Source organism: Hippopotamus amphibius, chromosome 3 (assembly GCF_030028045.1).
Source record: "Hippopotamus amphibius kiboko isolate mHipAmp2 chromosome 3, mHipAmp2.hap2, whole genome shotgun sequence".
NCBI classification, from domain to species: domain Eukaryota; kingdom Metazoa; phylum Chordata; class Mammalia; order Artiodactyla; family Hippopotamidae; genus Hippopotamus; species Hippopotamus amphibius.
In genome coordinates, this window is record NC_080188.1 from 28,979,911 (window position 1) to 28,994,153 (window position 14,243).

At 45.1% G+C, this 14,243-nt stretch overlaps 1 protein-coding gene across 6 annotated transcripts in view; it reads left to right on the plus strand.

Moving 5' to 3' along the window:
• PDGFRA (platelet derived growth factor receptor alpha) overlaps positions 1 to 14,243 on the plus strand; it is a 45,701-nt gene that overhangs the window by 26,516 nt on the left and 4,942 nt on the right. For 5 of the 6 annotated variants that reach the window (XM_057729030.1, XM_057729032.1, XM_057729034.1 and 2 more), the window contains 9 exons: positions 330 to 440; positions 689 to 842; positions 1,718 to 1,884; positions 4,443 to 4,558; positions 4,914 to 5,036; positions 6,199 to 6,310; positions 7,551 to 7,650; positions 7,763 to 7,868; positions 9,151 to 9,392. In XM_057729030.1, coding sequence (XP_057585013.1) covers positions 330 to 440; positions 689 to 842; positions 1,718 to 1,884; positions 4,443 to 4,558; positions 4,914 to 5,036; positions 6,199 to 6,310; positions 7,551 to 7,650; positions 7,763 to 7,868; positions 9,151 to 9,392 — 1,231 coding nt within the window. Of the gene's footprint in view, positions 1 to 329; positions 441 to 688; positions 843 to 1,717; positions 1,885 to 4,442; positions 4,559 to 4,913; positions 5,037 to 6,198; positions 6,311 to 7,550; positions 7,651 to 7,762; positions 7,869 to 9,104; positions 9,393 to 14,243 lie in introns of those variants that run through there. The other variant, XM_057729035.1, reaches the window with a different exon arrangement.

A 14,243-nucleotide genomic window follows, 5' to 3' on the forward strand; every position in this document is an offset into this window, starting at 1 on the left:
ATTCCTCAAAATCACACCACCAGTAAATGCCAAATTTAGGGCTAGATCTTGGTTCTTGTGACTCTAGTTTTCTGCGTATTAGACTCTTTTGTAAATTAGGTTTATTTAGATTGTTCTTGTTGCCTGTGTGTTGGAAAATCAAGTTATTTTTATTGGCTTCTTTTTATCCTGAAGACTAGGGATCAGTTTTTAACATCTAGACTGAGCCACTTACCTGTTTCTCTTCTAGACTGTTGTTAAATAAAATGATATCCAATCATAGGATTAGCCATGTTTTTGGCTTTTTCTGGGTAGTACGTAGTTCATTGTGTGATGGATTTCTTCAACAGCCACAGCCAGATCCAGTGAGAAACAAGCTCTCATGTCTGAACTGAAGATAATGACCCACCTGGGGCCGCATTTAAACATTGTGAACTTGCTGGGGGCCTGCACCAAGTCAGGTAGGCTTGCTTACCTGAGGGTGAGGATTTTCATACAACACTGTGGTTGTGAAGACTGTCCAGGCTTCTTAATTCCCCACGCTGTACCTCCAAACACGCCAGTGAATATACGTCCCTTTAATGGTGTTGTTAACTGGATTCCATTGAGGGAAGCTCACTGTTCTTGAGTAGCATCTCTTACCAGCGTAGACACAGTAATTCATGGCTCTTTTTTCACGTTCATCTCCAACTGATTTTGGACCCCACAGGACCCATTTACATCATCACTGAGTACTGCTTCTATGGGGATTTGGTCAACTATTTGCATAAGAATAGGGACAGCTTCCTGAGCCGCCACCCAGAGAAGCCAAAGAAAGAGCTGGACATTTTTGGATTGAACCCTGCTGACGAAAGCACACGAAGGTAGGTGCAGAGAGAGGTGCTGCTGTGAATCGTTGTCTTATGAGCTTCACCAGTGGAGAGCACCCTTGTCTTGATAGAGGCCATGTCTGCAGATTCAGTGCCAGGAGGTAGCAAGACTTAGAATCAACTGCCCAGCTCCGTCATCCTGTGACATGGTGCTGAGAGATACCTGATGTCTGCAGGTGTTTTGAACCAGGATATCATGTTGGGGATAGGCTTGCTGATAGGTTTGAATGAGAGTGAGAGCTGGAATCGTTCTGGGAGCCAGTTTGCTGTTTATGTGTGGTCTACTTAAGACCTCCAAATGCATCTCTGGCCAGGGATGCCTCAGTGCTCATATCTTGTGAGAAACTATTTGAAGATTTCCAAGTTTGAGATACTGGTCCTTGCTGAACCTGGGGCTATATCTATAAGTCAAGCCAATAAAGTGATGATCCCCACTGTACAAGTCTAGAGGGGCTAAAAAGATCTCTGTAGATATGAAGTTCTGTTAAGATCAGAAAGTAGGTGAGTTCACTTCATATTAAATTACTCAATGGACACGAAATTGGTGCTAAATCTATTGAGTAGCAGAAATTGTCTGCCCAAGCCACTTGGTCACGTGGTGCAGGTTTGTGGCCAGAGAACTGAAAAACAGAATAAAGACAGAGCTGAGTTGAGATGGTCCGTGTGTTTGTGTGATCATTGATTAACGCTCATCTCCCCGACTAGAGCACCCACACGAAGGGTGTGGGTGACTGTGCTTTTGTTCCGCCTGCCACCCCCACGCCCACCACTGCCTCACACATGGTGGGTACCTGGTCGTCATCTACTGAATGTTGGGTGGTCACTCCAGAGGGACACCCTGGATAAGGTTTCTTTTTCTGTTTTTACAGTTATGTTATTTTATCTTTTGAAAACAATGGTGACTACATGGACATGAAGCAAGCTGATACCACGCAGTATGTCCCCATGCTGGAGAGGAAGGAGGTTTCTAAATACTCAGACATCCAGAGAGCGCTGTATGATCGCCCAGCCTCTTACAAGAAGAAATCCGTGTTAGGTAAAGGGGTCTTTGCTTATGCTTTGGGGGTTGTGATCTTCCGGTGGTTTAATATGATACTTAAAATACTCAGACAGTTGGTGAATAGACCTGGTAAGTAGGACTGCCAGGCGACATGGTCCCCAGCTGCAGATCTGCACAACTGGGTCTGTGACATGTTTTTGAAGGTCCGTGGTCTGTGAATTGAAAAAAGATTAAGAATAAAGACCTGATGTAATGAATTTTTCAGATTTTAAATGTAATGATCTTATTTTATTAATTTAGTTTAATTTTTTTTGTCCAATTTTATTGAGATATAATTCACATACAGGACCGTATAAGCTTAAGATGTACAGAGTAACGATTTGATGTACCTACGCCATGAAATGATTACCACAAGTTTAGTGAGCATCCATCATCTCACATAGGTATAAAATAAAAGAAAAAGAAAGCAAATTTTTTTCCTTGTGATGAGAATCCTTGGGATTTACTCTCTTAACTTTCATGTATAACATATACAGTGTTAATTATATTAATCATGTTATACATTATATCCCTGTAATGTACATTTTAAAATGTAATCATTTTAAAGAATTGTTTATTCTGGCATAATGATATTCATGTTTTGATGTTAACATGACTTTTAAAATTTTTTCTTAAAATGAAATTATGGTGGTAATTGATGTTTTTTTCTCAGTGCCCTTACTCAGAAAAATTAAAAGCTGGCAATCTTCTATTGGTTCCTAATATTATTTTTTAAAGTTTAATTATATAAATCTCTAATATCTGTGAGTTCAATAGTCCTTGCTTTTAGCTTTGCTAATATCCAGTTTGTGATAGAGACTGGAAAGTGGACAATTTGAGGTTATGTTTTCTGACAAGGGTGTTGGGTGTTTCTATTGAATGTTGTTTGACGGAAGATCTTTTTGTTTTCAAAGCAGATGAGCATGTGGCAGGGTTAAATTGATTTGTAAACTCTGGGGAGCCTAGCTGATGCCCATACGAGATGGACCACCCCACATCTGCTGGGGGGAGGTCCCTCAGTGGGGAGGAGGCTGCTAGATAGATCTTACGATGCCTTGTTCCGTAATCTTGTATCATTGGGTCTGAGACTTCCCATTGGTCCCTGCAAAAAGGTGTTGAGCTGCCATGGAAATTGTTTTGAAAATCATTAATGTACTCTGGATGCTTTCAGGGTTCTTAAGTAAAAGGTACAATCATTAAAAAAAAGAATGTGCTTGTTTTGCAAAGTGTAGTACATACTAATATTTTCCACTGCTGCAGCTCCGAGTTCCATTCACTTCTTATTGCCAGCTGGGTAAACTTCCAGCCCTTTAAAAAGATTAGCCAATGAGACTTGTCGGAACCAGCATTTCCTCTCCCCTCCTGTATTGTTAAAAATAGTTTTTTTTACCACATGGCTTCCCAGTCTGGACCTGGCTCCAGATGTCAGGGGAACCTGATTCGTGCTCAGCGCAGGCCCAGTTGGCAGGCAGACCATTACTTTCTGGCTGGAAAAATGTGAATGGCTGCAGCTACTCCTCACTTGCCTGAACTTTTTCAAAAAGTGCTGAGAGCTGCTGGCCTGGATTGCCTCCTTCCTCGAAAACCCTGGGACCCTTCCAGAGGGGACCAACTGGGGAAAGTGGACAAGTTACAGAGAAAGGGAACTACACGCAAAGTCTTGGCACTGATCTTTAAGATCGCTACCTCTAGTTGGACTGGTGGCTAATTTTATTCACAGAGTAAACCAAGAACTATGAAGGTGGCTTTAAAAAGAAAAAAAGGCAATTCCTAGAAGCTGCTTTTTCAAAGAGCCCTCGTGTACTTTCATCACGGAAGATGTGTATGTGTGTGTCTGTGCGCTAAAGGTGGCTGAGGTGATTTATTAACTAAGGTTGAAAAAAGAAATTTGGGAAGCAAGCCAGAAAATATGTGTGAAAACCCATGATACTGGTCCTTAGGGAATCATATATACATACATACATATATACACACACGTATATATACATATGTATATTTAAACCAGGTGTGTGTTTCTACAGATGTATTTATTTTTATTTTTTTATTTTATTGTATTTTTAAAATTTAGTTATTTATTGGCTGCGTTGGGTCTTCATTGCTGCGTGCAGGCTTTTTCTAGTTGCGGAGAGTGGGGGCTACTCTTTGTTGCAGTGTGTGGGCTTATTGCGATGGCTTCTCTTATTGCAGAGCATGGGCTCTAGGTGCATGGGCTTCAGTAGTTGTGGCACGTGGACTCAGTAGTTGTGGTGCACGGGCTTAGTGGCTCTGTGGCATGTAGGATCTTCCCGGCCCAGGGATCGAACCCATGTACCCTGCATTGGCAGGCAGATTCATAGCCACTGTGCCACCAGGGAAGCCCTATTTCTTTTTAAAGAGAGCACTTTTGCATACTTTACACCCCACCTGTGAGGTTTAGAAACTATAAGAAAATATTATATGTGTTCTTTGGACAAGGCTTCGCGGCCTGATGAGTGGTCCAGCCCTGAGGGAGTGTCACGGTGGGTGATGTTTCGTGCTGTCCACCAGCACCAACGCACTTAATTCCTTTCCTGCAGACTCAGAAGTCAAAAACCTTCTTTCGGATGATAACTCAGAAGGCCTTACTTTGTTGGATTTGTTGAGCTTTACCTATCAAGTTGCCCGAGGAATGGAGTTTTTGGCTTCAAAAAATGTAAGTGTGTTCAGGGGACAGAGACTTCTTTAGAGCCAGGCCACAGATCTGAGCGAGGTGAATGTGGAAGGGAGATGGTGGAGAAGCCCATAGCAACGGCTGCTTCTCTATTCCTCTTCCCCAAAGCAGAGTGGGGCATCCGACAGGATCAGGTGTCTACTTTTCTCCAGAGCTTTCTCCTTCTTGGGAGGGACTGGGATGAGCGCCTGGGAGAGGTGAGCTCTTTATGCCAGCACAGCCTCCCTGAGGGGCACCAGGCAGCTCCGCACGCCCCCATGGAGTGGCCAGTCTTGCAGAGGTGATGCTGCCTAGTGCAGGTGGATTGACCCCTGTCGTTTCTTCCGTTTCTGCGCAGTGTGTCCACCGGGACCTGGCCGCTCGCAATGTCCTCCTGGCACAAGGGAAAATCGTGAAGATCTGTGACTTTGGCCTGGCCAGAGACATCATGCATGATTCGAACTACGTGTCAAAAGGCAGCGTATGTGCTCTCGCTTCATTTGGCGTGCTCACCCTCCCTCACTTGAATCTCTGAAAGCAGGAGTTGCTTCCAGCCATTCAGTGCCCAGATTTTTAACACAGAGTCCATGCCATTCATGAATGGACTCCAGGGGTCAGTATGAAAAGCACAGCCTCTACAGACAGACTGCCTGAGTGTGAGCACCATCTCCAGCGCCTACTAGTGTGGGGACTTGGAGCAAGTTACTTCTGAACCGTGGTTTCCCTATCTGTATCAGGGAGGTGACGTTAGTACCTGTCTGCTGAGTTGCTGCGGGATTAGATCAGTGGATTCACGTAAAATGCTTAGGACAGTGCCTGGCACATTACAAAGCAGCCTATAAGTGTTAGCTATTAATATGTAAATTGTGCATTCATTTCCAAGGTTAGCACCTCTTTTTATCAAGTTTTCAAATGGTGCCTGTGACCCCTAAAATGTTAAAACCATTTGAGTTAATACCTCTTAGAGGCACAATTTCCTTAAAGTTATTCTGTTCTACACTTGCACCTTCTCCCCACTATTTCTCTTTTCTTTAAAAAATATTTATTTATCTTATTTTTTTATTTGGTTGTGCTGAGTCTTAGTTGTGGCAGGCAGGCTCCTTAGTTGTGGTTCACGGGCTCCTTAGTTGTGGCATGCGAACTTTTAGTTGCGGCATGCATGTGGGACCTAGTTCCCTGATCAGGGATCGAACCTGGGCCCCCTGCATTGGGAGTGCGGAGTCTTAACCACTGTGCCACCAGGGAAGTCCCTCCCCACTACTGCTTACAGTTCAAAGCTGTAATTGGCTCTCAGGTCACTGGGTCTGTTCTTAATTCTCAGGGACACCTGAGAATAGGGGACAGATCCATTCAGGGCTCACATATTTGGGGTAAAAATTCAGGATTAAGTATCTTTGGATGTTATTCCTTGGAAGGGCAACAGTGACCATCCATCCATCATCAAATACGTACTGAGCACCCACTAGGGGCCAGGCACTCTGCTGAGTGCTGAGAGTACAGAAGTGAGCTAAACAAAAGAGACACTCTTGTGAGGCAAGGTTGCTAGTGCACGTGATTAGCCCAGAGAGAAGCCCTTTCTGTTTCTGCTGCTGTAGATCAGTGCTGCATACGCTGGGTTTACTGTGCTTCCCCCTTCCCTGCAGACCTTCCTCCCAGTGAAGTGGATGGCTCCTGAGAGCATCTTCGACAACCTCTACACCACACTGAGCGACGTCTGGTCTTACGGCATTCTGCTCTGGGAGATCTTTTCCCTCGGTACGGGCCTGACATCTCTGCTTGTTTGGGTTGTTCTGGAACAATACTAATACTGGAAGGGAGACTGTGTTTTCCAAGCTCCAGGATGTAAATAATGTTAAGATACCTGGTGTGAGTCAAGTGCGCTGCAGCCGATGCACACGTTGTGCACTTACGATGGCTGGTGTGTGCCCGAGCAGACTGAGAAGGGGTCTCACCCCGGCCTTTGCTCCCCCTCTCCTTTGAGCTACCTCAGAGGGACTGTCTCCTACGGGAGATGCTCTTGAGGACATCCACTCCCTGGCGGCTACTTCCTCACCTTGGACTTCGGGTTAAGTGGGCTCACCTGTGGAGAGCCACCCCTCCCTCACCTCGTGGTGATGGACACTCAGTGAAAAGTAGTGCAGTGAGGGAAAGGGAATGCTGACTCCCTTCCTGGTCATCACTCTGGAGAAGAGAAACCTCCTAGTCATTCAGTCCGTCAGGCACCAGGTACAGGTGCCCCGAGCTGCCAGGTGAGGGCCATGCAAGGGAGTGATTCACAACCTTGACCTCCGGACAGTTCACCTGGGGAGATAAAACTTACACGTTTAGTGATGAACTGTGTGGCCCTGATTTAAAATTGTGGTGGATGCCAGAGAAAGGAGCCCTGGAGTAGTTTTGGAAGGAAACTAAACTTGACCTGACTTGGCCACAAAAATGTGAAACGTTTCATGAATCCACCGTTGTTCTGAGGTGATAGTAAAGGGCTTTCCCTGTCCGTCCTCCTTTCTCGATCCTAGTTCATCCTTCCATGGATGTCACTGTGGATCATCCCAGTGTGTGGCTTAACTGAGTCTTGTATGCCATTGAAAACAGAGAAGTATCTAGACATTTTAAGATTTCTGTCTTCATCATTTGAATATTTCTCATGAAATGACTTTTTTGGCCTCAGTGATTTAGAATTTTGCTGGCTTTTCTATTTTGTTGTGCATTCATAGAGCCAGCAGTCAGAAACATTGAAAAACACTTCTGCACTTTTTCTACACATGTAGAATTTTTGCCTAGGGTGTCTGGACTTGATCAACCTAGGAGTCCTGGTTAAATGTAAAATTTGGGCAGGGCTGTGAAAGCAAGCAGATGATAGCACTTCATTTCCTTGAAAGAACCGATACTTCACGGTGGGGATCTCTAAACATTTTCTAAGGATGTATCACCCCAAGTGTCTCAGCAGTGTACCACACACTTGTCAATCCTGGTTGTTTTCTTCCTGGGCCCTCAGGAGGCACACCCTACCCTGGCATGATGGTGGATTCTACTTTCTACAATAAGATCAAGAGTGGGTACCGGATGGCCAAGCCTGACCACGCCACCAGTGAAGTGTGAGCCCCCTCCCCATCCTGTGGGCCTGTGTCGATGCCCAGTGGGTCTGTGGGGGTGGGAGGTCCCCGGATGCTCCTCCCTGTGCCCACTCTGAGTCCTGTGCTTCTCCAGCTATGAGATCATGGTGAAGTGCTGGAACAGTGAGCCGGAGAAGAGACCCTCCTTTTACCACCTGAGTGAGATTGTGGAGAATCTGCTGCCTGGACAGTATAAAAAGGTTGGTCTAGGCCTCTTAAGATGGGTGGGTGGAAAGGAATGGACAGAGGGAGGAGACGACAGCTGGTCATCATGCGGGCGAGCAGTACTGTTCAACACTATTTTAAAGGAACATTTGCAAAGGAGGAAAAAGATTGTGTAATCCGGTGGCTGGGGCTTCATGGGGTGCTCCCCGGGCCTCTGGTAGCAGTGATGAGTGAAAACCCTTCCGTTGCCACATGGCTCCCTTTCATCCTAAGTGTGCAGCACCTGTAAGCACTTTATTCTCCAGATGTTTGAGTATCTGAAGCTACTGTGCAGTTAGAAGTCTCAGGGCATCTACTGCCATTAAATTGCTAATTTGAATGCACTTAAATCCATGCGAAATTGGCTTTTACCAGCTGACTGGAAGGAACAACCTCAGCTGTTATCTGTGGCTCCAGCTGGTGTTTTGTGGAATAGGAAGCATTGTTCAAAGGAACAAATGTCATTTCATGGAACCAAGCAGGATATGGTAATGAATGAAACAACCTTTCTGCTGAGATGCTGAGAAGGAAACCCAGACACACTTGTATAATAAACTCAATTTCTTAGATTCAGTCACCATGTAGACTTTCCATACTTATTGCTTCTCTTCCTTCTCAAGGAAGAGCAGTGTGAGCTGAACTGGAAGTTAAATACTTTTGTTTATTGATTATCTCACTACCCATTACCACTGCCATAAGTGAGGCAGAAAGGAGGCCGGAGGAAGGAAGGAAATTAACCACAGGAAAGTTAAAGACACTCTGGTTGGTGAAGATGTGTTGATGGGAACAGACTGAAACTGTTATTGAAAATGAGGGCTTTTTAGATCAATGGTCCCTGAGTTTTGAGTTAAATTTCTCCAGTGTTTGGGGATCAGGAAGACTGCTGGTATGGTGCTTCCATTGGAATCCCTAGTCACCCCTTATTGGGACCCATCCAAGCCCTGGAGACACTGTCTGCTGGGGACTGGAAGGGTCCATGCTAGTCCCAGAGAAGGGAGTGTCTGTGTATGGGGGCACAGTTGTAGCTACTGACTGAGGAGGGGTTCTTGGTATCTCAAGACCTGCCAGCAGGAGATCTCTGCCACTGGTGGCCCTTTCTTCATGTTCCACATCTCTGGGGAACAGTTGACATCTTGACTCTCAGTTGTCAAAACCCCACATCTGTAAGGTAGTTTGGAAACACAGACAGTTACAAAATAGTAAGTTCTGAGCGTCTGCATTCATTTTTGCAGTTCTGTCAGTAACCCTCGAATAACTGTGTGGAATGAACGTTTGCAGAGTTACGAAAAGATCCACCTGGACTTCCTGAAGAGTGACCATCCCGCCGTGGCACGCATGCGTGTGGACTCCGACAACGCCTACATCGGCATCACCTACAAAAATGAGGAGGACAAGCTGAAGGACTGGGAGGGTGGCCTCGACGAGCAGAGGCTGAGCGCGGACAGCGGCTACATCATCCCTCTGCCCGACATCGATCCTGTTCCTGAGGAGGAAGACCTGGGCAAGAGGAACAGACACAGGTAGATGCACAACCTCGGCTTCCTGCGGAGCTCTCTCCCCTCTCCTCCCCCAGCACACGGAAGGCGAGGAGCCATTGCCCCATCGTGGGGTGCTCCCGGTGCTGAATCTGTCCTGGGGGAGCCGGTGGCAGAATCCCCAAGGGATCTGTTTAGTTTTGAAAATGCTTCCCAGATCATTCTTTAATTTTTTATTTTATTTTTTTTTAGGTTGCTCAAGTATGGTTGACTTACAATGTTATACTAGTGTCAGGTGTACAACATAGTGATTTGATATTTTTATAGATTTATATAAAGCTATTATAAAATGTAGACTGTGTTCCCTGTGCTGTGCATTTCATCCCCGTGACTTATGTATTTTGTAACTGGTGGTTTGTACCTCTTAATCCCAGTCACCTACCTTGGCCCTCCCCCCACCCCTCTCCCTTCTGGGAACCACTAGTTTGTCCCCTGTATCTGTGAGTCTATTTCTGTTTTGTTTGTTAATTTGTTTTGTTTTTTCAGAGTCCACATATACGTGAAAACATACAGTATTTGTCTCTGTCTGACTCATTTCACTAAGCATAATACCCTCCAGGTCCATTCATGTTGTCACAAATGGCAAGATTTCATTCTTGTTTATGGCTATTTCATTGTGTATATATATCATATCTTCTTTATCTATTCATCTGTTGATGGGCACTTAGGTTGCTTCCATATCATGGCTATTATAAATAATGCTCTAGAGAACACTGGGATGCGTGTATCTTTTCAAATTAGTGTTTTCATTTTCTTTGGTTAAATACCGAGAAGTGGAATTACTGGGTCATATGGTAGTTCTATTTTTAGTTTTTTGAGGAACCTCCATATTGTTTCCATAGTGGTTGCACCAATTTATATTCCTACCAACAATGTACTAGGATTTTCTCTTCTCCCCATCCTCACCAACACTTGTTATTTCTTGTCTTTTTGATGATAGCCATTCTGACAGATATGAGGTGGTATCTCATTGTGGTTTTGATTTGCATTTCCCTGATGATTAGTTGAGTATCTTTTCATGTGCCTGTTGTCCATCTGTATGCCTTCTTTGGAAAAATGCCTGTTTAGATCCTCTGCCCATTTTTTAATTGGATTGTTTGGGTTTTTTTTTGATATTGAGTCGTATGAGTTCTTTATATATATTGGTTATTAATCCCTTATTGGATATATCATTTGCAGATATCTTCTGTCATTCAGTAAGTTGTCTTTTCATTTTGTTGCTGGTTTCCTTTGCTGTGCAAAAGGTTTGATCAGGTCCCATTAGTATATTTTTGCTTTTGTTGCTCTTGGGTGAGGAGACAGATCCAAAAAAATATTGCTAAGACCAATGTCAAAGAACGTATTGCCTGTATTTGCCCCCTGGAGCTGCTGGAGGTATAGGGCAGGAAGGGACGTGTTTCCCTGGTGGACAACCTTTGAGCTAAGTCCTCAGGTAATTTGATCAAATTGACACAGCAGCTATAATTGTTGAAATAATATAAGCCTCTCTTGCTGTTCTTTTTTTTTTCTTTTTTTTTTTGGTCCCGAGTCATGTGGGATCTTGTGGGATCTTAGTTCCCCAATCAGAGATCGAACCTGAGCCTCCTCCAGTGGAAGCTCGGAGTCTTAACCACTAGACTGCCTGGGAAGTCCCTCTTGATGTTTTCTTAATTAGTCATTCAAACTGAGGAGGAAGCTGAGAGGCTGGCTGTACTGGGCTATTCAATGCTACACCAGTGGTTCTTAACCCTAGCTGCAAGTTGGAACCACCTGGGGAGATTTGATAACTACTACTATACAAGCCTCACCCAGACCAACAAATTATAATCTCTGAGAGTGAGGCCCAAGCACTCTCTGGTTGATTCGTTCCTTCTTTCTAACTTTGTATTATGGAAGATTTCTAATGTGCGTAATTCAGACAGTATGGAGAGCTGTCAGGTGCCCATCGCTCAGCTTCAGTGTTTACGAACCCATGACCGTGCCTGCATAGCCATATCTACTCCTCCGCCGCCACTTCCCTCTGGATTATTTTGAAGCAGATCCTAGACATCATATCATTTCATCCATAGTATTTCAGCCTACATCTCGAAAAGATAAGGGCTCTTTTTTTAAATTAATTGATAATTTATTTATTTATTGGCTGCGTTGGATCTTTGTTGCTGCACATGGGCTTTCTCTAGTTGGGGCGAGTGAGGGCTACTCTTCATTGTGGTGCTCAGGCTCCTCATTGCAGTAGACTGCTCTTGTTGCAGAGCACGGGCTCTAGGAGTGTGGGCTTCAGTAGTTGTGGCACATGAGCTCAGTAGTCATGGCTCACAGGCTCTAGAGCACAGGCTCAGTAGTTGTGGCTCACGAGCTTAGTTGCTCCGCAGCATGTGGGATCTTCCCAGCCCAGGGATCAGACCCATGTCCCCTGCATTGGCAGGCGGATTCTTAATCACTGCACCACCTAGGAAGTGCCAAGGGCTCTGTTTAAAAATAACTATAGTTATTGAAGATAACTACAGTATCATCATTTCACCCCTGAAATTGACAATAAATAAAGGGCGTCAGATATCTAGTCAGTGTTCAAATTTCCTCGATTCTCTCACAATTATTATTTTACTTTAGTTTGTTCCATTCAAGACCCAAATAAGAGTCACACATTGCCTTTGGTTGATAGAGCTCTATAAATTTGTCCTGTCTTTTTTTTGCCCCCTTGCATATTATTTGCATAAAAACCAGAACATTTGCCAGTAGAGTTCCCACATGCAGAATTTTTCTGGCTGCATTACTATTGTGTGTTTTGTCATATGCTTCTGTCTCCTATATTTGTTGTAAATTAGTAGTTAGTCTAAAGGCTTGATCTGACTCAGTAGATTTTTGGTAACTGTGCTTCAAAGATGATGCTGTGTACAGGAGGTACACACTGTATGGTTATCTCTTTTTTTGTGACAATAGCAGCCATTGGTGATCAGACCTAGACCCATTAATTTATTACCAAGGTGATGCTAATGCACAGCCAGGACTAGAACCATTGGTTCATATGGTCCAGATGGAGGCGCCATGCTCCATCTTTTTGCTCTCTTTGCATAACCCTTGGACAGAGGCAGGAGAAGGTGGTGATAGTGGCCTCTGGCTCAAGGTCCAAGCTGCTTATGAGTTTCTCTCTCTTTCTTTCTCTCTTCATTCAGGGTATTGCGGTCTCTTTTTCATTTAATCGGCTACATATAAATATTTAGGCAGAAGCACATGACAGTATCATTTTGGAGGCTTATGATTGTGACCTCTCTCAACCAATTTAGGTATAAGATATAGACAGCCCTTGTGTATGTGTATGCACCAAGTAATTTTAAAAGTATAGTTTTTGTCTGTTTGGTTTTGTGATGAGTTTTGGAGATGGGGAAAAGTGGCCTGTCTGACTTACCTTTCTATTTATCCTCTGCTCAGAACAATTTTTAAATGTCTTTATATTCCTTTAGCAAACAGTGTTTCTCCAAGTTTTGGGTAGTTTTTGTAGAACTTCATGAGGGTGGGAAGGAGGTTGAACCGTGGGTCTTTGGAGCACCCAAGATCTGAGTACCCCAAATCTGTCATCCTTTTAGTTACTTTATGTTTGAGGTCTCTGAATATTTCAACTGTAAGGAAGGGTTCTGCTTCTAAATAAAGTTAGAAAATCACATTGGGTTTTCTAAGAAAGGAAGGTGCCAAGAACTGTTCTGGGATGCCCGAGGCTGGACTTCAGAACTTGACACATATTCCACAGAAAGAACAATTCTAGCTGGTGGGTAGTTGTTGTATTAGATAATTGGAACTTCTGTAAGGGTGATACATGTGGTCTTCTTTGAATCACAAAAAGTATGTCACAAATGACTACACTAGGTCAGTGAGACTGTGGCCCTGACAGGTAGGCTGAGATGGTGAGTGTCTTAGCTTGGGCTGCCATCACACAATACCATAGACTAAGGGGCTTCAACAATAGGAATTTATTTCTCACAATTCTGGAAGCTGGAAATTCACAATCAAGGTGTTGGCAAGTTTCGTTTCTCCTGAGGCCTCTCTCCTTGGCTTGCACATGGTCACCGTCTGTCTGTCCTCACGTGGGCTTTTCTGCGTGTGCTTCTGTGGTGTCTCTTATAAGGACACCTCCTACTGGGCTAGGGCCCCATCCTTATGACTTCATTTAACCTTAGTGACCTCCTTAAAGGCCCTGTCTCCACATATCGTCACTTTGGGGGTTCGGGCTTCAATATGTGAATTTTGAGGGATAAAAGTCAGCCCATAAAAGATGGGGGATCCCAGAGCATCCAAGCTGTGTAGGCAGGCGGGGGGGGGGAGCATGGTGGTCCTGTGGAACCCCCTCAGGCCCAGGATGCTTGGCCTTGGGAGGCGAGTGGGCCTGAGGAAGACAGGGTCGTACTGTAGAGGGCCTGGGGGTGCTAGGTCGGAGCCCGTCAGGAGCCAGGCCCTGGGCTACAAGGTGGGGACTGCGGCTCGGAAGTAAGCTCAGCCGTCAGCGTCAGGAGCCCCTGGGAAGCCTGGTGAGCAGCGAGGACGATGTGGTGCCGAGTCTTGGTGGAAGCCAGCGTCTTCCGTGCCCACAGTCCAGCCGTCGGCCAAGGTCCCAGGTAACTGGGTGGGGCCTCCTGGGGAGAGAGGCTGCCAGGACTAGATGGCTGTTAAGACCAGTCAGGTGGACTGGGGTTCACCGTGAGGCTCTAGGACCAGGGTGGAAGTGGGGAGGGAGGGTGGAGTACAGACTAGGACCTGGGCAGATGCTCAGTCTCAGGGAAGGGCCCAACCTGGGAGGTGGTGAAGGGGAACGTCAGTTCAGCAGCCCCACAGGTTCTGTGAGCTCTCTGGGCCACAGGGGCCCCG